We start from the raw sequence: 27,740 nt of genomic DNA, 5'->3' as shown, positions 1-27,740 counted from the left end.
TTTCACAATAGTAAACCTTGTTATTCACCTTCCTCCATTGTCCGTTCATTGCGCCCCCTGTTGTGGGTCCGTGTTCCTACACTTTCACAACAAACAGACACGACCGAAAACACAACCTCCTTGTTGGAGGTAAAAAAACAAACTTGTGCACAAGTTGTATTTAATATATGCTTTACTGAAATCATCACTGGTTCAAAATTATACATGAACTGCCAAAATTTCAACTGCAGTACACACTGTTTCGTTGAATGTCCAAATTTTCAATTTGATCAGGCACTTATGGTAGCAGTCAACAAGGTTCTGGCAGAATTTTGGTTGAATAGTTGACTACTGTTATTTGCTAAATTGGTAGACTTAAATAACTCTTTATGCAATACACTATCAGCAATACAGTCCCAGAGCATGATGCTCGCAACATCATGCTTACTAATGGTCCAGTGTTCTTGGAGTTGAATGCATCACCTAAACTCCTACAGCCACAACTTTGGTTGTTGGGACCAAAGAACTCAATCTTTGTCTGAGTTTTTCTTTGTCCCTATGTCCAGCTGCAAATATTAGTTGAAGGTGGAGCAGGGCTTTTTTTTTTTTTTTGGAGGGCAGCCTCTCAGCCCATGGTGCTTTATGTTTCACTTGACTGTAAATGGTGACATTACTGTGTCAGACCAGCAGCTTCCAGGTCTGAGCAGGCCTGTGTGGTGGTTTGTGGGTTTTTCCCTTTCCATTCGATCCAGGTTCCACTCAAATGATAATGACAGATTGTGTCTTCTTTAATTAAAACATATCTCTCCAAAATAATGTAAGTATGCAAAGCTACATAGTGTGAAACTTAAATTTTTCTTAATGATTGATATTTTTTAATTAACAATTTATCTTTTTATTATACAGTTGAATAATGGGTTGTTTTGATCATTTCCCAATCTACCCACAGTGTAATTAGTCCTCCAAAGGAATTAGGTGTCCAACGAAAACTTAAATAATACATTTCATTCAGTAGACAGCAGAGAAAAGTAATTTACACTTCAAGGAGTTTGAAATGCTTTAATATTTTGACAGGGTCCTTCAAAGGGGCTTCAAAAGTCTGTATCAGCAAATGCACTTTGCTGAATTAAATACAGGCACTGGATCAACTCTATCAGGGCCCCTGCTCAGAATCTTGTTGTTCCTAAGATATTACCTATGTCTTTTAGTGTGAAATGTATGCAGAATCCATTCATGCGTAATTTACCACAGTAAAAAGTGAAGGTGCTGAGAGAACACGCAAACTGTGTTGGTGCACATATGCATGCTGCACTGGCTGTAGTCTTTCAATATGAAATTTGATATGAATGCACGATCTTGAACAGTTGAGCCAGTGCCAGTTTTCAGCAGGTGGCAGTACAGCACAACTTTGCCTCCTTTTCATGTGGAAACTAAAACTGTGCTTGAAACATGAGTGTTTCAAACACTTCTCAACCATCTGGAATGTTTTGTGTTTATCACTAATTTGCAGTTTTGACAAAGCTTTGGTATCATACCCAGGCAAATGTTCTTTAATCACATTGTAGTTTCTGTTTTGTAGATTTCTGCCCTGTATTAGCTCACATAGTGGGCATCATGTTTCTCCCGCTGTTGCTTACTTCATGCATTAGCTGAGACTGACACAACGGGTGGGATATGCCAACGAGCATGCATGGTCATTGGCCAGGTGGCAGACAAGAACCCCAAGTACCCCAGCTGGAATTTTCCGTAATCTGGCGTACATCCACTAACTATCTATGGAATATCACATAGATGAGATTAAGCTCTTTCTCTTTCATACTTGGGTACACTCTCTACCACCTCATCTAACTCACTCCAGGAATCTTTCTCCTTCATCTTACAATCTCACAACCTTCCTGTGGGGCATATATGCACTAATGACAGTCACTGTCATCACACCTTCAGTTTCTAACTTCACACTCACCATTGTCTCACCTTAACCTCCAACACACTCTTCATATAATCCTCCTTTAGAATTGGCCCCAACCCCATTTCTCCTTGCATCCACTGATGCAGTTTGATGCCACCACCAGTGATCCTGACCTTACTTCCTTTCCACTTGGTCACTTAAACACATAGTATGTCTTCCTTTTCTCTTCTCCATCATGTCACCCAGTTCTCTCCCTTTATCAGTCATACTGCCAACATTCAAAGTCCCGACTCTGATTTCTATACATCTAGCGTTTCTCCTCTCCTGCTGCCTTCAGACACTTTCTCCACATCTTCTTCTTCACACAATGTTAGTCCAATTTCTGCCTGTGCCCTGTTAGAAAACAGGCACCAGTAGTGGCCATTATTAACCCTTGACATGGTTCAGGCAATTAAACCCCCAGTGCAATGAGCATACAGATGAACTGAAAGTGTTTCTTATTATAAAACATATTCAGAATAGCAGTGGAGGGTGATGTCAGTCCATCAGCAAAACAATCACCTCCAAGGGAAAAAAGAAACTCGGCTACAGTGTTTGGACTGGTGCAGCAGAGGGCACTGAGTCCATAACAAAATTTCACTTCTGAACAAAAGTACAAACCTTCTTTTTTAAGCAGCAAAAGAAATGCTAAATCTACCCAATCAATCTACCCAATGCAAAGGACCCAGATAAGTGAACCTTCAAGTGTTCCGATGGTCTTTGATGTCAGTGATGCAAAGTGGATTTCTTTAATTATAATCATAATAACGAAAACAATAATTTGTGAACCCAAAATTCACCGCTAAGTTTCAGCCATTTATTCTTGTTAAAATTCTATATTGAGTGCTTTCTTTTCTTTTCTTTTTCCTTGTTTTTCACATCTCAACATATCTCAGTATTCCATTTCAATTTAATTCAGTTCAAGTTATGTAATAAAACTATCAATCATTACCCATATTGTCAAAATCTTATCTTTAATTAAATGTTTTAACTTATATCCTCTACATTTACTGTAAGTAAATCTATAAATATTACACCAGTTATTTGTCTTGTGTCCAGTTGAAGACAGATGTTTAATCAATCGTGTCCAGATCTTATGACTTTCAGATCGAAGACTATCTAACATGATCAAGTTCCTGCAGTATGCAGGTGGTTCCCCTTGTTATGGCACATATTGTCGTATTGTCGTGTTGTATGTCGACAATATATGCCGATGTTCAAAGGCAGTGGCACGTAATGTCGCCGGCACATATCGTCCCAAGATATATACTAACAATCAAGGCACATATCGTTCCCGGTCACGGTCATCAGAGAAAGAAATGAAACTTGATGTTTAGCTATGATTTTTTTTTTTCCTCTGTTTCTCGCTCTCTCTCTCTCTCACTCACTCACACACACACACACACACACACACACACACACACACACACACACACACACACACTAACTCGCTCTCATTACGTCCGCCAATAATGTAATAAAATCATCGGCATTTATTTATTTGTTTAATATGCTCGTGGCGCTCTCAAGAGGGCAGGGCAGTGGGAGGCGGGCAGCCGTTGCACAGAGGTCTAAGTAGGCTTCCCCTGGATGCGCACTAGGCTCGGTTCTGTAGGATTTTATCATTGTGAGCGCATGAAAAGTGTTGCATTTATTTTATTGCAAGCCTTATTGACAGTGCCAGGACTTTTTTTTAGTGACCACTGTGCCCAGGACTGAGGAAGATGGTTTAGTCCATCATACACTGACTGGCAATGCGTAACGCGGGGATGCTTCTGCGCAGGCTGCAGAACACCACATACTTTTTGCATGACTTTTAGCACTCAGATGTTGGTGAATTATTCAAAGCACTCAGGTGATATTGGCTCAGTAATAATAAAAATGCTGGCACTGCTGCTGCTTCTGCTGCTGATGGCAGTGACAGAACAGGGCATGTGCCAGAGACCTTGAACCCTCACGCTGTGCATTAGCACAGTGGTACATGCAGTTGCTGAGTCCTCTTGCACCTCCATTCCTTACCATGTGTTTGCCAAAGCGCGCAGCTGAACGTGACTGGTACCCGGTGATGTGATCCCCAAAGTGAGATTTAAGAACCAATGAGGTGGTGCAAATCACAAGAGAAGTTTTATTTTGTCATTTATGTATTAGAATGACAAGTCCATGTGAGCTGGGCTGTGGCCTATTTTGGAGCCATGAAATGACACTTGCAAGGAAATTCTCCTACATATTGCCTTCTGATTTATATATTTTTATAATACGTGTTTATTATTCAGTATCATAGCTTTTGGCGCGAACAGAAGGCAACAACTGGCACAATTCCAAATGAGAAATACATGAAATAGCCCCTGCCAGCGATGGCAGACATTTAAACAGCTGCTTTTTGCTGTGAACTTGTATTAAGCATGCACGATATTACAGTATATTAATGTATACGTGCAGATGAGGATGATTTGGGCTGCTGCCGGCGGAACAAACATGGGGATTTACGCTGCGCCGGCAGTTCTTGTGCTGATCCACAGATTTATGCATAAATCCAACCAGCTTTTACGCCCAAGGTGCGTGGATCTAATTCGAGCAAGTCTCTCTTGCTCTCTTTCTCTCTTTGATTGATTGAGTTGGCAAAATACATGATATGAAATAACAATATATACGTACAATATGTACATATACTTGCCGGGGATGGCAAGAAAAAGCAAAGACTTATTTCCATCATGGTCCACATGACAAAACAAAAAAACAAACAACAAAGATTAAAAGAACCAAACATGACAAAAAAAAAAACAAAAAAAAACTTAAAAATGGCTACAAAGCCGCCTATATACACAAATTAAAATAATACAAAATTATTATAAACTAACACGAACCACAATAACATTTAAAACTCCCAGACCCCAAACTCCCACGGTTCATTGTAGCACAATGTTTGTTGTTTACTGGTTAGCTCAAATTGCTAATTTCTCCAAAAATATTTGTTTTTTGAATGATTAATAAAGTTCTTCTTATTATTCTTATTTTTTCTAATTATTGCTCTCTCTCACTCACTCACTCACACACACACACACACACACACACACACAACTGTTGTGGCATATCTGTGACAATATTGTCGCTGGTGCAGTGGATTGTATGTAGTAACACACCAGACACATATGTGCTGTAAAACCTGGACACATATTCTCGTTGGAGCGCCTTGGGGCAACTGTTTGTTGTGATTTGGCGCTATACAAGAAAAAAGTTGATTGATTGATTGATATATCTTCATGGCGACAATATATGCCCTGTGACAATATATGCTATAACACCCCTTTTGAGGTATCTAATTAAACTTCATAGTTATTTAAATGTTGTTTTAACTTATATCCCCTACATCAGTGATTTTCAACCTTTTTTGAGCCGTGGCACCCTTTTTATATTTACAAAATCCTGCGGCACACCACCAACCAAAATAATATTATAATTCTATTCTGGTTTTGCACAAAACCCTATTATCGCAATAGAAAATCGATACAGAAAACACCGCATTTCAAAAATCCTCAAGCATTTTGCGCTCTGATCTCAAGTGTTTTTTTTTAGACGTGTCGACACTTTTATTCACAATAATCTGCCACTCTAATATTCACGGAGCACAGAGGCTGCCTTCAGCGAACCCAGTTGTGAGCGAGGAGGCACAAGTCTGACCACGGTGACATCAACGGAGGTCAGGCCACCTTCCCCACACACCTCCACAGCCAACGCGGTTTCTCCTTCCCCAGAGGAGCCATGCTCCGTGAGCAGCTGAGACTCACACTGTAGTCAGCAACCCATAACCATGGAGACGCACAACGCTATGTGCGCAAGTATGTCTATTATACTATAGTACAGCGCTGTGCTGCCATCTACTGGAATAAAAGAGCATTACATCATCTGCCACACTATTACAGCAGATACACCCAATAATGGTGATATTTGATAATTGCCCACGGCACACCTGACGATCGATCACGGGACCCTAGGGTGCCGCGGCACCCTGGTTGAGAATCACTGCCCTACATATTGTATTTTTAGACACCTTTATGTCATCAACATCCTTGTTGAAAACGTATTTCAAATAAATAAATAAATAGATAATAAAATTAAGGTGTCAAAATACTTAAAGTGGCGATTTTAACCTTTCGAGACTAAAACAGTCATAAAGAATGTTTCAGATGTCCACAATGTAGTTCTTTTTGCATTTGTGTTTTGGGCTATCAGTTTCAGATGCAGACACTTGCACTTTTGATATGCAGTGTGAAGGGCAGTATGGTGTCTTAGTGGTTAGTGCAGCGAAAGATGAAAAATAATAATTTGCATTTGTTAAACTTTAAACTTTGGCCACACATGGCGTTACATAAACTAGCAAATATAATTATTAAAATCCAAAACTGAACTAAATTGGAATGGACCTCACCAGCAGGTCAAAAAGTAATTAACCATCTGGGTCCAAGGGCATTTTTTGGACAGTTAACTCGCTTGGCATAAATGTATTATTATTGCTGTTAAAAGCTCACCCGGCATCCCACAATCAAGTGGTATGTCTCTTTTTTCAGGACAACCTGTACTTTCAGAATATATATGCTATAGTGGTGTTTTATAAGTGTAATAAAGGTTTACAATCAGAAAAAGAAAAGAAAAAAGTAAAGCGGGAAATAATTTTCACACACATTTATTCAAAACACACCGCAAACTATAATAAACTATTTTGACACTTTACAAAGTTAGTTTGGGGTTTTGTACAAAAATAAACACAAATGCACAGGATGGTACTCAGCATGACTGGAAGCCACACACTCACAAGACAACGTTACCCGACACCATTTTATGATTTCTGCTTTGTTCCATTGTTCCCGAAGTATAAATCATGCAGGATTGTTTTTATACCATGTACACAATGCAGTAAAAACTAAACACACAAAAAACGGCACAGAAAAAAATGCAGATTGCAGCTGCAGCAGCTCCTCGCTTTTCTCTCACAGATATTTTGTATAAAGTCCATATAAGTCCTGCTCACTGATTGCCAGAGACAGGACATGTCAACATCAAGTATAATCCAGACATCTCCACATTTACTTACGGAAGGTTCGTTCATGCGCTCACATGTGAACACTAAAGAAAGGAAAAAAAGCTGTCTGGCTGCAGGCATTAGTTCCTTGTTCTCTCCTCAAACTCTCATCACAGTGTTAAAAAAGGGCAAAAAAGGACAGAAGTCCTGCTCACAGACTGATTGCCAGAGACAGGACATGTCAACATCAAGTATAACTCCAGACATCTCCACATTTGCTAATGGACGGTTCGTTCGCAGGCACATGCATCTCGCGGTCAAAGGAGGAAAGATAAACTATAACATAACTCAGAGCACAGACCTGCAGCTCAGCACAAGAACAAATATAAACTAGAAGAGAAGTCAGAGTGCACAGTCTGTCTGCAGCCAAACTGTGTACTCTCTCTGTGCAGAGAACCTCACCTCCTCTCTGCCCCCTGCTGCATACACATGACGCAGAAATTGCTGCGTCGTCATGATGCAACAGGGAGCAACTAGGAGCAGCCCCGGTGTGAAAGGGGCTTAAGATTATTAAAGTTCCCCAACTGCAACATAAACAAACCATTGATGGAAAAACAAAATATTTCACCATCAAAGCATTAATAATTCAAGAATCACATTTAACATACCAAGTTATAGCAGGAACACGTCGGGTTAAATTGAATATATCCAAAGTGTTTTGCGTGATTATACACAAGAAAAACATTAATTTTCATATGTGGACAAAATAATGTTCTTTGCACTGAAACAAAGAGGTCTTCTCCCCTCTTGAAGTGAAAGCAAGAGATATCCCGGCCTAGTCTGTGAAGTCACTTGCCTTGACGTGGGGCCAATAAGATGTACTATAACTTACAGTGGTCGGAATTTCACCGATAACAGATTCCAGGGACACCTTTGAAGAACTCTGAATTGTCACTCTGTTGGAATGTAGAGCTGGGATGTAGGGTTCCAAGGCGTGTTTCAGGAGATATGTCCAGTTGGAGACCGAGCAGTTATTCAAAGAAATGTAGCAATAGTCTTTTTCTCAGCTTGAGATCAGCCTTTCAGGAAAGCAAAGTAGTGCACTTTTGCCTAAGTGAGGCCATGATTGCTACATTAGCAATGTTGCCTCACAGCAAGAAGGTCGTGAGATCACTTCCCACCTGGTCCTTTTCTGTGTGGTGTTTGCTTGGATTCCCTTCGGGTGCTCTGGGTTCCTCCCACTTCCAAAGATATGTAGGTTATGTGAATTGGAAACTTTAAATTAACCATAGCTATGGATGTGTTTGTCTGCACATGGTGCTGTGACAATCTGGAATGCTGTCCAGAGTGTACCCCACCTCTTGCCCAGTGACCGCTGGGATAGACTCAAGCTCCCTATGATCCTTAATTGGAGTAAGTGGTGACATCAAATGAATGGATAGACAGTGTAGTGTTCTGGATATATGAAATGGAGTTTAAAAACTCAGATATCTACAGATGAGCCCCGTTAACTTGTGCACACATAAGTCGCGATTCATCTTTACTCATGGTCCTGTTGTGGACCTCAAAAATTTAGACCATCTGTAAAAGTCCATTTTGATTTGACCATTTTTGGGAGGGATTGTCAGTGCGGACGATTCTGGATGATGATTTTTTTGTCCTCTTCCAGCTGCTGCAAGTCAGCGATGAGGTCTTGGTCAGTGCACAAGATTCCTGACATGTGTGTGGTGGGTGCATGTGTGGCAGGCATGTGTATAAAGTCCGGCCAAATCTGAACCAGCAGTAAGGATGTAAAGAGTCACATCCAAAAACTCGTCAGGAATCTTCCGCACAGAATTGTCTGCCCTCATTGCTAAGACATACTATGTGTTTAAGTGATCAATTGGGAAGGACGTAAGGTCAGGAGCATTGGTGGTGGGAGTCATTTTACCATTGTTCAGTGTTGTTAGCTAATATCTGTAGTTTCTCCAAAAATATTAGTCCTATCAATGTTCTCTTTTGGCAGCATTCATCCTTGCCCCAAAATACATGAGCATACCAACTGGCAAATGTCAGTTTTCCCCAGTTTCTCCATGATGCACACACGCACTGAGAGCTTTTCATCTTTTCCGCATTCTGCCACAAGCAGGTGTTTCTATTTTTGGACATGCAGAAACCGAGATGGTGATGGGCAACATCAAATGCAATACATATTTCAGTCATGATACCACATTTCACAACATGACACTAAACTCACTCATGGTAACAGCAAGATGACGGTTCACTAAACTGACTAAACCAACTGAACTACAAAAATGCAATAAATCAATAACAGGAACAACACTGTTAAACTAACACGAACCACAAATTCTTTTTTAAATTATTGCTGTGTGTGTGTGTGTGTGTGTGTGTGTGTGTGCGTGTGCGTGCGTGCGTGCGTGCAAATGCATCATTTTTCATTTAAGTGCATTCAGTAACACTGCAATGCAGATATTGTTTTAATAATAGCAATATAATAATGTTGCATATTTCTCTCTTTTGCTATAATTTCTAATTTTGTCTTTTTCAGAAACCAGACAGGACTGGACTGTTAGAGTGCACCAGAATGCACTGTAGAATATGTAGAATTTCCAGATTTCTTGGGGAAAGTCCCCCACAACCCCTTTGTGTGGCTTCAGGACTTTACCCTTTCCATGTCAACACTTTGGACTGTCGCTCCAGCCCAAAGTACTCACCACAAAAACATTCAAGGTCTTATCTTTTCCTTTTCTTTTCCTTACCTCACTTTCATCATTGGGTTGTACAGCCAGTGCATTCCGAGTGCCTGCCCTAAGGCCACATAAATAAGGAGAGAAGCAGGATGGGTGAACATCATTAATTTTGTCAAATGTCTGGCACAATGGGTGCACACCCTGGTGCACTCTGAGTGCCAGTCCTGACTCAACACGTTCACTCATGCTTTTCAGCTGCTTGGAGAACTACATCATTGCCAAATACTTTGAAAACCGCATTGCTTTTGTCAACCCTGCATTCACAGATTTTTCCTCCGCCACCTCCCAGTGATAAATACAACCTGACAACCTGCTACAAATAATTGTCTTCAGGGAATGTTTCATGTGTAGCGTTCTTTTGTTTTTCCATGTTAATATCTGTCATGAATTTATCTCAAAATCATGATCAGCAACAAGATATAATCAAGAACAATTTTTTTTCGTTCTTAAATTAATCATCTCCACATGACTAAAGGTACAGTTACATTAGCAACAAGCAACAACAAGTGACAGAGGCAAAGAGGCCACTTGCTATTCATTTTCAGTCAGAGAGGGTGTTTTCCTGTGGCAAGAGACAGGGCACTCTCTCTGGCAGGCTCGGCCAAAATAGAGACCTGAAGTCTATTTTGTAAGAATCCTGAGCAATGCAACACAGACTAACAATCTAAGTGAATAGGAGCGTCACATCAGCTGGTTGTTCACTTGAACAAAATAATCCAAGATGGCGGGATACTCTCCGAAACAGCTGTGTTTCTGTATAAATCTAATATTTTCTCATTTATTTTGTAAAGGTAAGTGAGAAATAAACACTTCTAAATCTAAAACCTCTGTTTTTGTAACCAGATAACACCTCTGAAGTGATTTACAAGACATCTTACGAAGATGTAGTGTGCACTCAGATGCATAATTTTCACCTTGTCCATAGGTTTATTTTGTTGCACTACCCAAAAATTACTACAACACAAATTTCAGCACAATCTTGAAATTATTCAAAAACAGTCACAAAATCAAAATGTATTATTTCAAAGAATTCTTAATAGACTATTTATTGTTTATATTGTCTCAACACAATTGAAGGCAGAGAGAGATGTTTCCTCTCCATGTTCTGTAGTCTGTACCCCACTCCTCCATTTTTATCACTAATATAATAATATAAAAAAGAGAACAAGAAAAAGGACATTTGTATATATTCACAACCATAAAGCGTACTGAAATATATATGTAGGTAAGATATAAGTACCTTAGTGAAAAGATACTGAGGTGGAACCACTCCCGGCTAAGGAGAGCTTGGGGCTCGCGGCCGCAGTGACATGTTGGCCAGGGTAGCCCTTAACTGGCTCGATGGAGAGGGATAAATTCCAGATAAGTTAACGGTGAGAGTGGTAGGCCTAGTTACCACTTAGGTAGCAAACTCATTGTAAGAAAATAAAATGAAAACAAAACCCTAAAAATGAAGACTGATCTGAAGAGTGTTTAACTGGCATAAGGCAAATGAGGCAGAGGCAGGTTATTAGATAATTAATAACTAATAGGTTAAGCTGTAATTGTAGCTATATTACTATTTAAACAGAAGCTAAGATATCATATGTTTTAGGTTTCTCTCTAAAGTTTACCCTTCTGGTTAGGCTATGGATAGCTACTATAGGCAGACAAATTCCATCTTCTACATGCTTTCTAATGGAAACCCCAAACTTAGATATTATGTCTTGATATCTATTAAACAAATCTTTAAAACTGAAGAGCCAATTTGTCATACAGAAACCCTTGTTCAACTAATCTACTTGTAAGTTTATGGTGTCTCGTGGAAAAACTTTGGTAATTATCACAGATTCAACCTATTCTGACTGGTTGGGAGGTGTAAACACTGTATATAGGTTTACCCTGTATGTTACTACTCATATATGGAAATTTTACAATATGAAAGTCAAAATCATCCTGTTTGTCAGAAACTGCTGTTCTAAACTGTCTATCTATAATGCTCAACACTATATCTAACTATGAAAGTTTGTTATTGGTTTGTGTAGTCTTTTTAAGCTCCAATTCTGATGGATAAATATTTAAAATTTTATTCTCAAATGTAGTATTATTTAAAGTAAGTAGGTTATCAATGTAATGGAGGGTATTACTAAAGGTTTTTGCTTGCTGGATATCTGTTTTAACTTTATCTTTCATAAATTTATATTCATAATAAAAAAGGAAAAGGTTAGCTAAAAGTGGAGCACAAGCTGTTCCCATAGGTATTCCTATTGTTTGTTTGAAAATTCTGTTGCAAACCTCTATATAGATATTGTCTGCAAGGAATTCTATATGCTTAATCATGTTTTCATGATTTCATGTTTTCATGTTTTCTGCTTTACATGATATTCTTGGATCATGGTAATGTTTCACGGTTAATGTTTTAGTTTACAGTTGTCATCACATAACAAATGTTTAGGAGTAGAGACCGACCAGCATATCGGTTGGCTGGTAATACTGGCCGAGAGGAACGTTTCACCAGCATCTGCATTATTTTTCCATGCTTGACGGCGTTGTTTACAATGCCAGATTAAATAGTAAATAGACTCTATTTATACAGTGTTTTTCCATCTATGTCAGAAGCTCAAACTGCTTTACAGTAATGCCTCACATTCACCTGTTCATGCACACCGATGTCAGGGTGCTGCCACTACACATCGGGAGCAACCTGGGGATTAAGGACCTTACCCAAGGGCCCTGAGTGATTTTCCAGCCAGATGGGGGTTTGAACTGAGGATCCTCTGATCTCAAGCTCACTGCTTAGTCACTAGACTATCACCTCTATAGATTAGACGAGAAGTCATATTTATGCAAACACTGAGTGATGCAGTGTGGTGACTGTCAATCCGAGTTACAGCAGTATGATAACAGTGTGACGTGTTGGTTGGCTCTTGGTTATATTTAACTATTTATAATACAGTGTAATTAAACTGTTAAACATAAAGTCTCAATTACATTTCTTTGCCATAATGGTTTGATGACGAAATGTCATTGCCATTTTTTAATGTATATAATATCTGTATTGTAATGTTTTCACTCCCTAGCATAGGTATTGTGTAACTCCCCAAAAAATCCATAGCCATCTGGTTGTATTCATTGGTTTCCTTTTTTAGTTTTTCTCATTTTTATTCACAGTCATATTCCATTGTGGATCATTGACATTTCTACTTGTCTTTCCTTCCTGACAGAACAAGATCATTCTGGACCCTTTGACATTCAGTGAGGCCCGATTCCGTCCATCTCTGGAGGAACGTTTGGAGAGCATCATCAGTGGTGCGGCGCTAATGGCTGACTCTTCATGTACACGTGATGACCGTCGTGAACGCATCGTGGCTGAGTGCAACGCCGTTCGACAAGCCCTGCAGGACTTGCTGAGCGAGTACATGAATAATGTGAGTTTCCTTTGATTAATTAATAATAATGAGCTAATTGGACACATACACACACACACACACGTGCATGCACGCACATATTCTGACTTCAACACCAAGAATTCAGACATGCTGTGTAGGTAGAGGCAGCTAATTGCTTTTCACGTTCTTTACTCACCCTAGTTGAGAATGGATTTCTTGTTGTAGACATGTGCATGTCTATAATGGTTGGATAGAGATTAATTGCTCTCCTTACCTTCAGATGGAAGAGGAAAACTTCTCATAGACTGTGTTGGCTTAAAGTGCCCAATTTTCATACACTAGGAATGTAAAGACAAATCCAAGCATCACTCAGTCATCCTGAAGTTTTTTGTGACTTTGAAATAATCTATTCCTTACCGTTGGTATTCTTGCATCTTGCTGTATCAGTCGTACCAACATGGATGGGATTTAGGTCGAAGCCCTTCACTGATGGGGCAGTGTGAGATGAACATCTTAGTGCTTTGGTTGAAAGCTGACAAATTGCATGTGCCTCCTGTTTACTAAAAGCATTTTGAACAGCGCTCTCCATGATTAGGGGTAAGCACCTGAAAGTGCGCTGTCCGTGGTGCTGAAAAGGCTGACCTCTGCACATTTAAAATTTCAGCCTGTCATGGATGTTTATTTCTCTTGAGGAAGAAGCCACACGGGTTGTAATAACGTGAACTGATACTGTTTGTTGTCAGTAAAAGACTTACTGTAGATAAAATGTTCTCTTCCAAGTCTTCAGATTTTTATTTGGTCTTCAGTATTGGTTTTTGAAGCATTGCATGGCCTTAAAATGAAAACTTCTAAGAGGAAAGTAGTGATCAAAAGCACTGCCAGTGCTGTTCCTGTCTTGAGGCAGAGAAGTGAGAATTTGTAAAGGGCTGTATCTCCATCTTGTTAACAGAAGAAATAACCACTCGACCTCACAAGCCCCGCCATTCTTTCTTTACACGTTCATTGTGGGAAAACACATTTTCAGGAACAGCACTGAACATTGCCGTTGGATATAAAAGGTGACCCAACATTTTTCAGAATGACTATAACACCTGGTTCACATTGGAGATGCTGGAAAATCCCAGGGACATCCTCATACCGGTCGAGATTGTTGCATTTTATGAAGGATTGGTTCTATCTTAACAAAATGTCATCCATATCCCAATCCTTTTGTTTAATTCAGCAGTCAGATTTTGTTTCACCTTATTTCTGCTCCCACACCATAGACTAAAGCTCTGCAGCTTTTGTCGTTTAACAGCAGGTTTATACTTCAGGTTTTGTTTTGTTTGTGTAGCCAACATCAGATTCCAGTGTGAACTGTTCACCATCCTAAACTGATCCACATGCACAAAACAAAAAAACAAAATCAGACTTCACACAGAAGCATGACCTGTTGCAAATATTTATTTTGACTCAGAATTTAAAATGCATAATTTTAGACATTTTAATATAATGAAGCCTGTTTTTTTTTTGCTGTCATAAAAAAAAAAAAGAACAAAGTTTGCATTCTGTCAATTACTTTATCGTTTCGGCTTATGGATGGCATCAAGTCCTTCGGTAACGAAACTACGAGAGAGACACAGTACATGTCTGCACTTTTTGGCTTTATGCATGTGTGTGACGTGTTGCAGACTAGAAAAAATTCATGCATGCATGCGCAAGAAGGTTCCCTTCATCTCTCCACCAACTGACAGTTTCCATGCTGCATTTGTTTCCGTGGGATAAAATAAGGTCTAATACTACTTGGGATGAGCCTTGTGTGTGTGTGTGTGTGTGTGTTTATATATAAACCTGTGCCAATTCAACATGCAGATCCACTTTGGATTTGCTGTGGCGACCCCGAGTGCAAACAAGGGAGCAGCCGAAGGGTCTTACTATATATATATATATATATATATATATATATATATATATACACCCTGAAATGACATCTATAAGCAACTATTCTTATGTAGCACAATGTTGCCAACATGCACCTAAACCATGTTATTAATATGTTGAGAGAGAGAGAGAGAGAGAGAGAGAGAGAGAGAGAGAGAGAGAGAGAGAGACGGAAGCATGGTGGCATTCATAAGGTACAGTCAGGTCTACAACCCCTGGCAAAAATTATGGAATCACCGGCCTTGGAGGATGTTCATTCAGTTGTTTAATTTTGTAGAAAAAAAGCAGATCACAGACATGACACAAAACTAAAGTAATTTCAAATGGCAACTTTCTGGCTTTAAGAAACACTATAAGAAATCAAGAATAAAGATTGTGGCAGTCAGTAATGGTTACTTTTTAGACCAAGCAGAGGAAAAAAATATGGAATCACTCAATTCTGAGGAATAAATTATGGAATCACCCTGTAAATTTTCATCCCCAAAACTAACACCTGCATCATATCAGATCTGCTCGTTAGTCTGCATCTAAAAAGGAGTGAACACACCTTGGAGAGCTGTTGCACCAAGTGGACTGACATGAATCATGGCTCCAACACGAGATATGTCAATTGAAACAAAGGAGAGGATTATCAAACTCTTAAAAGAGAGTAAATCATCATGCAATGTTGCAAAAGATGTTGGTTGTTCACAGTCAGCTGTGTCTAAACTCTGGACCAAATACAAACAACATGAGAAGGTTGTTAACGGCAAACATACTGGTAGACCAAGGAAGACATCAAAGCATCAAGACAGAAAACTTAAAGCAATATGTCTCAAAAATCGAAAAATGCACAACAAAACAAATGAGGAACGAATGGGAGGAAACTGGAGTCAACGTCTGTGACCGAACTGTAAGAAACCGCCTAAAGGAAATGGGATTTACATACAGAAAAGCTAAACGAAAGCCATCATTAACACCTAAACAGAAAAAAAACAAGGTTACAATGGGCTAAGGAAAAGCAATCGTGGACTGTGGATGACTGGATGAAAGTCATATTCAGTGATGAATCTCGAATCTGCATTGGGCAAGGTGATGATGCTGGAACTTTTGTTTGGTGCCGTTCCATTGAGATTTATAAAGATGACTGCCTGAAGAGAACATGTAAATTTCCACAGTCATTGATGATATGGGGCTGCATGTCAGGTAAAGGCACTGGGGAGATGGCTGTCATTACATCATCAATAAATGCACAAGTTTACGTTGATATTTTGGACAATTGAAAGGATGTTTGGGGATGATGAAATCATTTTTCAAGATGATAATGCATCTTGCCATAGAGCAAAAACTGCAAAAACATTCCTTGCAAAAAGACACGTAGGGTCAATGTCATGGCACAGGTGTTGTGAAAGTGTAGGAACACGGACCCACAACAGGGGGCGTAAATGAACGGACAATGGAGGAAGTCAAATATCAACACTTTACTGTTGTGAAACAAGCACAACAATCACAACCAATAATAATAATTGTAGCGATAAGTCAATCACAACGGTGTCGTGTGGGCAGGCTCGAAGGTAGGAGACATCCGTCCAAGCCGAACCGGAACCACACGATTTCCTCCGCCACCGAACCCCGGGAATACTGGAGCCGCCAAGTCCCGAACTCCAGGTGGCCACTGCCTCCGCTTGTCGGATCCGGTACTGCTGGCGAGGAACAGAAACAGTCAGATGTGGGTGCGTCTGCACCCAGCAACACGTGGGGTGAAACACCACCTCCATCTCTAGTCAGGAAAAACACTGTAGGAATGTAAGTACTTATCCGTGTAGCAATCTCCTGCTGTTCTTCTCTCTGTACAAAGGCAAAAAGTATTTTCTAGTCAAAGAATAATTCGTTGGCTGGATATGTTACCTTCTGGGTCGAACGATATCTCGGCAAAGAGGTGGAGATGTCGTCTGGCTGATATACCGACACTGATCCGACGAATGGTGACAGCTGTCAAAGATGATGAGCGGCAGCTGTCACTCTGGCTGCTCCTGTGAGGCGGCAGCGCCCTCTGGTGCCTGGAGCCCGCACTCCGGCAGGGTGCCCTCTGGTGGTGGTGGGCCAGCAGTACCTCCTCTTCAGCGGCCCACACAACAACAGGGTCAATGTCAACGAGCAGATCTGATTTGATGCAGGTGTTAGTTTTGAGGATGAAAATTTACAGGGTGATTCCATAATTTTTTCCTCAGAGTTGAGTGATTCCATATTTTTTTCCTCTGCTTGGTCTAAAAAAGTAACCGTTACTGACTGCCATAATATTTTTTTCTTGATTTCTTATAGTGTTTCTTAAAGCCAGAAAGTTGCCATTTGAAATGACTAGTTTTGTGTCATGTCTGTGATCTGCTTTTTTTCTATAAAATTAAACAACTGAATGAACATCCTCCGAGGCCGGTGATTCCATAATTTTTGCCAGGGGTTGTATTAGTATTTGGACACTAACAAAATTTTGTGATTCTTCCTCTGTACGTTTAGGAATTGCTGCCAGCTGTACACGTAGTGCCTCCCTTTGTGCCTTCCTTCAATGAGAAACTATAACAATTTTCTTTTAAACTAGAAATCTTCACTTAAAATTCAGTTTTCTTTAGACATGGGATGGATACTTGTCAAGTCACCAAGTTGATGAATATGTCTTGGACTTCATTTATACTTCAGTCATTAAGAAATACAGACATGATTCTTCAAAATCATTTATGGCAAATAAAGAAATAAGTTAAATAATTTGTACAGGTTTTAGTTCAGGTACTGTGGACAAAATGGATTTTGGAAGATTCTCTAAAGCTAAAATGTTGGTTGTGGGGTACATCTTTAATCATTCCAAAATTGTTGTGCCAGAATTACAAAAGCTCCACAGTGATGATGTACATATTTCAGTGACTATTAATTATTTTTGTAATTGCTAAATTTGTCAGTTATGATTTGCTTAATTAATTAAAAGTGTACCTTGGATTTTTAAATATTTAAGTCAATTTTTTTTTTCTTTGGCACCACTATAATTTTCTTCTTAGCCTTTAAGTAGAGGATTCATAAAACAACTGTCAGTATGATCAAAATTTGCATTGTCAAGAAAAGAAAAAAGTTCCCCTGAAGGGAAAAAAAAAATCAGTTGGCCTTGAACTTCTTATGGAAGCAACCCATACAGTCTATAATGGCAACTATAGCGATATCATATATCAGGTTGGGGCTTCCCCTGACTTGCACGAGGGATGCTGGGAAGCACATGGTGACATTTTTCAACATTGCACCCAGTGAGTCAAAACTTCAGAATCTCAAGAAATGTTAGTTTTCCAAAATACAAAAGATAGAGAACCACATCCTACTTTTTCTAGGTCAGGCTGTTCTGAATTGTCCTTTGTACAGCATAACATAACATTAATGGGAATAGTTTACTGTTGGGCCTCCAACATCAGTAATAGTTAAGCTACTGGTGCTCAACTCTGTTTTCAAGTACCGCTGAACCTATACATCTTCCATCTGTCCCTGCACTGCCACAAGCAAATGGTTCATTCAGGTGTGCAGACAGTCAAGTCCTAACAGACACATGAAGGAGCTAATCAGCCTGTGGCAAAGCAGGGACAGATGGAAGATGTGTGTGTTTTGTGGTACTTGAGGACCGGGTTGAGAGCCACTGACTTGGTGTTAGTGCTGTAAAATGTTACTTGATTTGTTTCTGATGTTTTCCTGTTGTTTCATGTTGATTAAACTCTACATCACCAATTAACATGACCACACTTTTACAGAACACTATGGAAATGAATTTGTGTTTATGCAGCTGAAACGTTTCGGGTACTGCAGCTGATCTGCTCTGCATGTGTGTGTTGGCACCTTAAACACTTACATCACACCACATGTGTTTGGAGGGGAAGAGGGGATATTGCAGGTGTCAGCAGATTGAATAAATGCTTTCATAGAACTTTTGGTTATACATTTCAATTTTTGATGTACAACCCTAATTCCAATGAAGTTGGGACATTGTGTAATATTTATTTATTTACATTGTGTAAATAAATAAAAACAGAATACAATGATTTGCAAATCATCAACCTATATTCAATTGAATACACCACGAAGACAAGATATTTAATGTTCAAACTTAGACTTTTTTGTTTTTGTGCAAATATTTGCTCATTTTGAAATGGATGCCTGCAACATGTTTCAAAAAAGCTGGGACAGGGCAACAAAAGACTGGGAAAGTTGAGGAATGTTCAAAGTACATCTAATTGGAAACAGGTGAGTGTCATGATTGGGTATAAAAGGAGCATCCCCAAAAGGCTCAGCTGTTCACAACCAAAGATGGGGCAAGGATCACCACTTTGTGAACAACTACATGAAAAATAGTCCAACAGTTTAAGAACAATGTTTCTCAATGTTCAATTGCAAGGAATTTAGGGATTCCATCATCTACAGTCCAAAATATAATCATAAGATTCAAACTAAGGTTCAAACTAATAAAGGTTATTAGTTTGAACATTAAATATTTTGTGTTTGTGGTGTATTCAGTTGAATATAGGTTGAAGAGGATTTGCAAGTCATTGTATTCTGTCTTCATTGGAATTGGGGTTGTATGTTGAATTTTTACTTGTTGTTTACTAATATTTTGATGTCATTATTCTCTGCTGCATCATGTAAAATGTTTTGAGCAAAACCAAGGACATACAGGCCTATACTGTACTCCACCTGGCATCCATTCCCATGGATAATAATGATGCAGTGAGCACTGTATTCTACACTCAGTAATGGATAAATAAAGATTGCAAGGTGTCTTTAGACAAATGTGCTTGTCACCTACTGATGGTAAATAGGATAAATAATAAATGCTGGCAAGTATCAGGACACGGCTCCATTGACGCACAGTGTACACTGAACTGAAGTGACTGATTGTGAGCCGTATTTAGATACTGCCAAGCTTGCTAACGGAAAGTGTTGAGGCATATTGACTGCCAGTGAATGAATGACTGCGTAACAGAAAGAATCACTGTGAACAAGTTGTTTTCTGACTTTTGCTTTAAATATTAAATGCATCTGAGTAAGTTTTTCAGCACAACTGTGAAAGAAAATGTGAAACGTGTTAGGCACATGTTAGTCAGTACATGTTGAGAACTGTTAAGAATTGTAGTTTTTGTATACAAAGGAAGTACTTTCCCTCAGACTTCATAATATGTACAATTTGCTTGTTGGTTTGAGCTTCTATGTTGCTCATTGAGTAATCTCTTTGAAATGTGACCAGATTCACTTTAAATATTAGCTTGTGTCATCTTGACTCAAATTCTAGATACTATGTTTATGTTCACATAAATGGCAAAGCACGATTGGCATGTTTGTTGATGAAGTGTTACTATAGCAAATTTTTGGAGCACTCAGTGACACTGGACTCATTGACAGTTATTTTTTTTTTTTTTGCAAATTGCACAGCACAGGTGTGTTTGGGCTGTGTCCAACTCTACTGTGCTGTACATAATCTGAGAGAAAAGTTGGGCACAGTACGTAAAGGGATTCTTTTTATTCAGTTAATCATGTTTGGCTTTTCGACATGAAATGAATTGCACCAGTCAGATTGTTGCCTCCACTGGGGCGGTTTACAGCCGAGTGTGAAGTGTCCCGGATGAAAAACAGCACCTCCAAATCTGAGGCCATGGTTCTTGACCGGAAAAAGGTGCCTTTCCGTCTTCAGGTCGGTGGAGTGTCGTTGCTTCAAGTGGAGGAGTTTAAGTATCTCGGGGTCTTGTTCACGAGCGAGGGACAGATGAAGCATGAGATCGACAGATGGATCAGTGCAGCATCTGCAGTGATGCGGTCACTGTATCGGACCGTCGTGGTGAAGAGAGAGCTGAGTAGGGGGGCAAAGCTCTCGATTTACCGATCGATCTACGTTCCGATCCTCACCTATGGTCATGAGATTTGGCTCATGACCGAAAGAACGAGATCGCGAGTACAAGCGGCCGAGTTGAGGTTCCTCCGCAGGGTGGCTGGGTGCTCCCTTAGAGATAGGGTGAGGAGCTTGGTCACTCGGGAGGAGCTCGGAATCGAGCCGCTGCGCTTCCATGTCAAAAGGAGCCAGCTGAGGTGGCTCGGGCATCTTTTCCAGATGCCTCCTGGAAGCCTTGCTGGAGAGGTGTTCCGGGCACGTCCCATTGGGAGGAGGCCCCGGGGAAGACCCAGGACACGATAGAGGGACTACGTCTCTCAGCTGGCTTGGGAACGCCTCGGGGTTCCCCTGAAGGAACTGCGGGAGGTGTGTGTGGATCAGGAGGTCTGGGCAGCTTTGCTTGAGCTGCTGCCCCCACAACCCAACTCCGAATAAAGTGGAAGAAAATGAATGGATGGATGGATAGATTGTTGCCTGTCATTGCCTTTAACAGCCATGTGTGCTTGGACCTGCCACCTTACTGTTTATGTCTAGATAGAGAGGTTCCTTTTGAAAGTAGCTGCCATCAGTTATCCAGTAGGGCTACTACAGAAGTCACCTTGATTTTTGTTTCTGCTCAAAAAACAAAATTTAAAGCATTTTTTTGGTGGTGAACTGGGGTAAGCCAGGGGACAGTTCATTTCTAAATGGGAGTCATCCTTCAGTGGCTATAGCTTCCATGGGTGCTATCTTGATTTTTGATTCTGCACAATAACTAAGGGCCCCTTCACACACAGTGCGAATAAAGTACAACTCAGGGCAGCTCACGGCAAAACAGCTCGTGTGACCGAACCATGAAACATCGTGCCGACGGGCAGGCGTGCACAATGCCGGTACGATGGTTCATGCACGTGGAAACACACTGCTGTGAAGAAAACATAAATAAGAAATAAAAAAATATATGCTGCAATGGTTTTGTGCACGTGTGAGCACAGCAGCTTTTCACAGCAGCAGCGAGATGTGGTTACACATTGAGTAGCTGCTGAAAAATAAAATAACGTGCCACCCACAGGACTCGAACCCGCGCCTTCCAAAAGCTCTGATTGCCAGTCAGAAACCTTACCACTGAGCAATGGTCGCTGTCCTGTGAAAGCTGCGGGAACCTGCCTGATATGAGAAAGGAGACTGATGTATTTAAAATTAAATAAACCCACACACCATATTAAAACACCGCATTTATCAAGCGAGCAATACAAATATGATCCGTTTGTTCCTCTGTTGATGACCCATGGTCACAGACATAGTGTACACTCATGAAATCACATGAATGAGAAGCAGTTCACTCTTATGTCCACATCTGCTGGTAGGGGGGATACAGCCGACTAGCACATGTTCTGCCCCGACACACGTGTCTTTTGGAGGGAGCGCCGCAGCAGACACCGCGTCATGTGGAACAGAGCTCATGGGGGTGATGTGATAGTCATATAGCCTGCTGCGTGTTATGATCTGACGATCCGTTTCAACCTTGGGGTAGCCAGTCAGTGTGCATAACGTGCATGTGCTTGTTTGCTGCAGCCCATCCCCACAGCGATATGTTTTTTGTTTTTTTGTTTTTTTATGTCCACGTAAGGACAACAAGCAGACACACGTGTTACAGTGGGCAGTGTCTGTCCAAACACAGTACGTGTTGTCCAGCTGGGATGTCCAGAACCACAGATCTCAGGCAGCCACACCTCCTGTCAGTTTAGCACACAAACCAAAGCCACACTCATGGGGCACTTAGACAAATTTCACTGCCAGGCAGCATGAAAATAATTGTCTGCTGACTGTTGTCGTGTTAATAGTGCAAATTGCCACACATTTTCTAAGTGCCATGCAAGCAGTGTTGGATGTTCGTGCATTTCACCTGGAATTTGGCCATGAGAGGGATTGATGGGCTCGCACAGGGCACACTCTGTGTGCAGAAATAGTTGTAGCAACAGGTGTATGAGGCGTTGGAGGCAGGTATGATTTTACATGTATTGCACATGATTCCTGCTTCATGCGCACTTTATGTGCAAATCGACCAAATTCGCACTATGTGTGAAGGGCCTCTAAAGAACGTTACATCTGATTGAAACCATCTCTTGGTGGTGTATTGGAGTAGGCCAGAGGAATGGTCCTTTTAAAAGGGGCTTCATCCATTATGCTCATGGGCAATGACAAAAGAATGGCTCATGTGAGTGAAACCATTTGTTGAGGCTGCATACCAAATACAGATAGACTATGTATCGTCTTTGAAACACCAGCCTTTTGGTATTATCACATCTACTGTAAACCCATACACCAACATAAGATACAAGCATTGGCATGCATATGTCATGGTTTGCTTTGCTCTTGTTTATAGTTGACATTCCACCAAGTTGTACCAGGCTTTAAATTGTGAGTTCTGTTGTTCAATATTTACTTAAGTATTGTAAATATCCAGTTGCATTCATGTTACCTCTTAATCCTTCTTTCAGACCCCTGAATCTCCCCTTCCCAACACACAAATTTTTATAGGAAGCTTGAACCACAGCACAAGATCGATCAATGTAGTAGCTGGCAATAAATTAGGTTCAAGTGACAGGAGACTGTCCATACCTGTCTGTGCTGCTGGTGATCTGTGATTGGTGACAGCAGGCTGGGCTCCCTGGCTGGTGCTGAATCATCAGGAGCAGCTGATTTAGTTACGGCATCTCAGACAGGGCCAATCAATCAATTGATCTTTGGAGTAATGCATGACCATCTTTGGTCAAGGGAGTCTGGGCAGAATATAGCCATAGCTCGAAACAGCAGCAGGTGAGAGGGGAAACACAGCAGGCCTGTGAGAAACACCCAGAGGGATTTGGAGAGTCTAATGTTGAGCGCTGTAATCTCACTGTTAGCTGGATGTGGCACATAAAGCTAAACGAGGGTTGTGAAGTTGGATGATCATTAGCTTGAGACTGATGGTGTCTTGCTCAGACAGTTCCTCTAGGAGTTACCACATAGAATGCTCAGTCATCAGTGGGGGTGAGAAAGCACCATGTTTGTGCCTGTAGATTAATTTCAAGTGTTAAGGCACCTTGACACTTACACAAATTTGATCTTGTCGCAGTCTGGTGTGCCAGTGAGGAAAATGCAAAGAAAATCTGAAATGTTCAAAATGTCTGTCATGACATTAATTTTGTGCCATTTGCATGAACTATTCATGAACATTGCAAAACCTGTTTGAAAACACTGCATGTCACCGCGTGTCAATACGTGTCACTGCACGCAGGACATCTACATATTTAACTCATAAAGTATGAAAATGCAACTGTTTTGCTAATTACTTACAATATATATTATGAATAATTACCCTTGAGACAAGATTCCAAATGCGTCCACGGCACGACGTGCATGAGACAACCTGCAGCTATAGATAACTTCTCTGTGATTCTGGGAATGATGGTTTCATCAGCCAGGTTCTGAGAGCAAATGCATCATTGGTTACGAAATTATTATTTTATATAGTGCGGCATCAAGGGGGACAAAGCGGGACAAATTGGCATGAAGAATTGTGCGACAGTGTAGGGATCAAATTTGTGCAAGTGTCAAGGTGCCTTTACGTGCTACTTTGAGGTTGTAGGTGTTTTAAATGTGGCAACCACTGTTATGGAACAGAAAATGTGAAACTGTTGGGATTAAAAGAAAAAGAATATGGCTGTGTGAGCATCATTATTAACCTTTGGGGCCGACGCCATCATCTACGATGGCTAAGACCAAGCTTTACTAAATTATACATAACTTTTGAATGATATGAGATAGAAACTTACTTTTTATTGCTGAAAAGTTAATTCCGTGGACTTTCGAGCCAGCCATTGGCCATCTTTGTACTCTTCATAGAAGCTATGTGATGACGTGTGCAATGTGAGTGTCCATTCGGAATTGGTTCACCGTCACATGGTTTTCCAAAATCCAATCGTAGGGCAGATTTACCTCACGTGAAAAGCCAAAGATTGTTTTCAGGAGTGATATGTTACTAGTTGGCCCATTTGAATAGCCCCCTGGGTGCTCCAAATAGTACATGATATTAGTACATACTCAGTGTGCCCTGCGCCATTACGCACAGTGATTAGTGAAAGCAGGAGCACACGGAGATCCCATTAATCCATTTGATAATCTCATTAATCCATTTGATTGCTTTGGGTGAAGAGACTTCATCTCAGACGTGCTGCTGTGGTCTGAAATGACACATGCGCAGATGCAAAAGGTGGACCGATTTTTAGGTGCAGACCGTTCGGTCTGCGACGCCAGTCCTCACAGAAAAAATTAATTGACAGGATGAACGCAGCACCCTGGCTTCATGGTTAGCACTGATGCCTCATAGTGAGAATGTCCCAGAACACAATGAGTTCTTTCTATGTGGAGTTGGCATGTTCTCCCTATGAATTCCCTCTGGGTGCCCCGACTTCCTCATCCTTCCAAAGATGTTGGCAGGGTCAATTGTGCACTCTGATTGTAGGTGTGAGTGAGAATGTGAATGAGTTTCTGTCTGTCTCCATGTGTTGGCACAGCATCACACTGGTGGCTTATCTTGGGTGTACCTCACCTTTCACCCAATTTCTGCCAGGAAGCCCTGTCACATAATGGAATGAAGCAGGTTCAGAAAATGAATGAATGATATGATTAGTGTTTTCCATCATAATAAAATAAACACCAAAAGTTTGAAAAAAGCCTGAAGTTATAGGCTTCTGTGTCTGTGCAACTTCTGTCTGTTGCATCATCATTCACACTTTTATGGTGGCATGGCAGACACAGTTAATTTCACACAAGAAAACAATTCCAGTATAGTATGGAGTGTCCCATGTGCCTTCTTTTGAAGGAAATCCTTCTGTATATCACTCAGTCCTGAAGCTGTGCAGCTTGTGATTCAATAGACAAAAGTTGCACTATGCACAGTTTACAGTATTGCAGGTAAACTTTGAAACTGCTGATTAGTATTGACTTTTCCAGTAAAATTTCAGTATCTTGAAAATGTAGTGGATATACTATGTGTCTGGAAAGTATTCACAGCACTTCACTTTTTCCACATTTTATGTGACTGCCTTATTCCAAAATGGAGTCATTTTTTTCCCCCTCAAAAGTCTACTCACAGCGCCCCATAATGACAGCATGCAAAAATTTTGCCAATGGATTTGCTGTGGCCATCCTGAGTGAAAACAAAGAAGCATCTGAAAAAAAAGTATTCACACGCTTTGCTCAATACTTTGTTGATGCACCTTTACCCAGTAATTACAGTCTCAAGTCTTCTTGAATATGATGCCACAAGCTTGGTGCACCTATCGTTGGGCAATTTTACCCATTCCCCTGCAACACCTCTCAAGCTCCATCAGGTTGGATGGGAAGCATCGCTGCACAGCCATTTTCAGATCTCACCAGAGATGTTCAATCAGATTCAGGTCTGGGCTCTGGCTGGGCCACTAAAGGACATTCACAGAGTTGTCGTGAAGCCACACCTTTGATATCTTGGCTGTGTGCTTAGGGTCATTGTCCTGCTGAAAGATGAACTGTCACCCTAGTCTGAAGTCAAGAGCCCTCTGGAGTAGGTTTTCATCCAGGATGTGTCTGTACATTGCTGCATTCATCTTTCTCTCAATCCTGACTAGTCTGCTGCTGAAAAACATTCCTACAGCATCTGTGCTTCACTGGAAAGATGGTGCCTAGTTTTCCCCAAACATGATGCCTGGCATTCATGCCAAAGAGTTGAATCTCTCTGGTCTCATCAGACCAGATAATTTTGTTTCTCATGCATTTTCAGGTGGCTTTTGAGAACCTCCAAGCATGCTTCCATAGGCCTTTTACTAAGGAGTGGCTTCTGTCTGACCACTCAACCATACATGCCTAATTGGTGGATTGCTTCAGAGATGGTTGTCCTTCTGGAAGGTTCTCTCTCCACAGAGGAATGCTGTAGTACTGACAGAGTGAGGTTAGTCAGGGAGGTTCTTGGTCAACTCCCTGACTAAGGCCCTTCTCCCCCTATCGTTAAGTTTAGACGGGCGGCCAGCTCTAGGAAAATTCCTGGCGGATCTGAACTTCTTCCATTGACTGATGATGGAGGCCACTGTGCCCATTGGGACTTCCAAAACAGCAGAAATGTTTCTGTGCCCTTCCCCAGATTTGTGCATCTAGACAATCCTGTGCCAGAGGTCTACAGACAATTCCTTTGACTTCATGCTTGGTTTGTGCTCTGACATGCACTGTCAACTGTGGGACCTTACATGTAGACAGGTGTGTGCCTTTCCAAATCATGCCTGATCAAATGAATTTACCCCCAGGTGGACTCCAATTAAGATTTAGAAACATCTCAAAGATAATCAGATAACAGATAACTAATCAAAGATAACAGGATGCACCTGAGCTCAGTTTTGAGTTTCATGGCAAAGGCTATGAATACTTGTGTCCATGCGATTTCTTAGTTTTATTATATTGTGTTGAATTTTGAGGAAAAAAAATCATCCATTTTGTAATAAGGCTATAACATAACAAAATGTGGAAAAAGTGAACTATACTTTCCAGATGCGCTGCACAGTACATTGCATTTCTTTGTCTGTCTCAGATATGGTATAAAGCATTTCTACATTTGATAGAAGGCAAATTTGATAGATATGTTTCATAGCTGTATTAGTTAAAAAAAAAATAGATCATGTAAATATCAGGCAGAAGTAATAGTACTTTTACAGAACTTGTCCAGCTCAATCGATGACTGTCCTGTCTGTCTTGGGAGCTTAACTCATTGAAAGACCAAGTCACAGATCAATGTTTTGTGAATAATAAATTCATTACACTTCACAACAAAAGGACTGAGTAAATCCATGTTGACCCCCAACCTCCCATGCTGCAAAATGAAACC

At 40.6% G+C, this 27,740-nt stretch overlaps 1 protein-coding gene across 1 annotated transcript in view; it reads left to right on the top strand.

The window, feature by feature from the left end:
* Window positions 1–27,740, top strand: part of ctnna2 (catenin (cadherin-associated protein), alpha 2) — a 1,141,281-nt gene that overhangs the window by 198,761 nt on the left and 914,780 nt on the right. Inside the window, exon 7 of the mRNA XM_034187601.1 lies at window positions 12,898–13,101. Within this exon, the coding sequence (XP_034043492.1) occupies window positions 12,898–13,101 (204 nt within the window). The remainder of the gene's footprint in view (window positions 1–12,897; window positions 13,102–27,740) is intronic.

Source organism: Thalassophryne amazonica, chromosome 15 (genome assembly GCF_902500255.1).
Source record: "Thalassophryne amazonica chromosome 15, fThaAma1.1, whole genome shotgun sequence".
NCBI lineage: Eukaryota > Metazoa > Chordata > Actinopteri > Batrachoidiformes > Batrachoididae > Thalassophryne > Thalassophryne amazonica.
The sequence above is the reverse complement of the archived record's forward strand: the minus strand, read 5'-3'. Positions and strand labels throughout refer to the sequence as shown.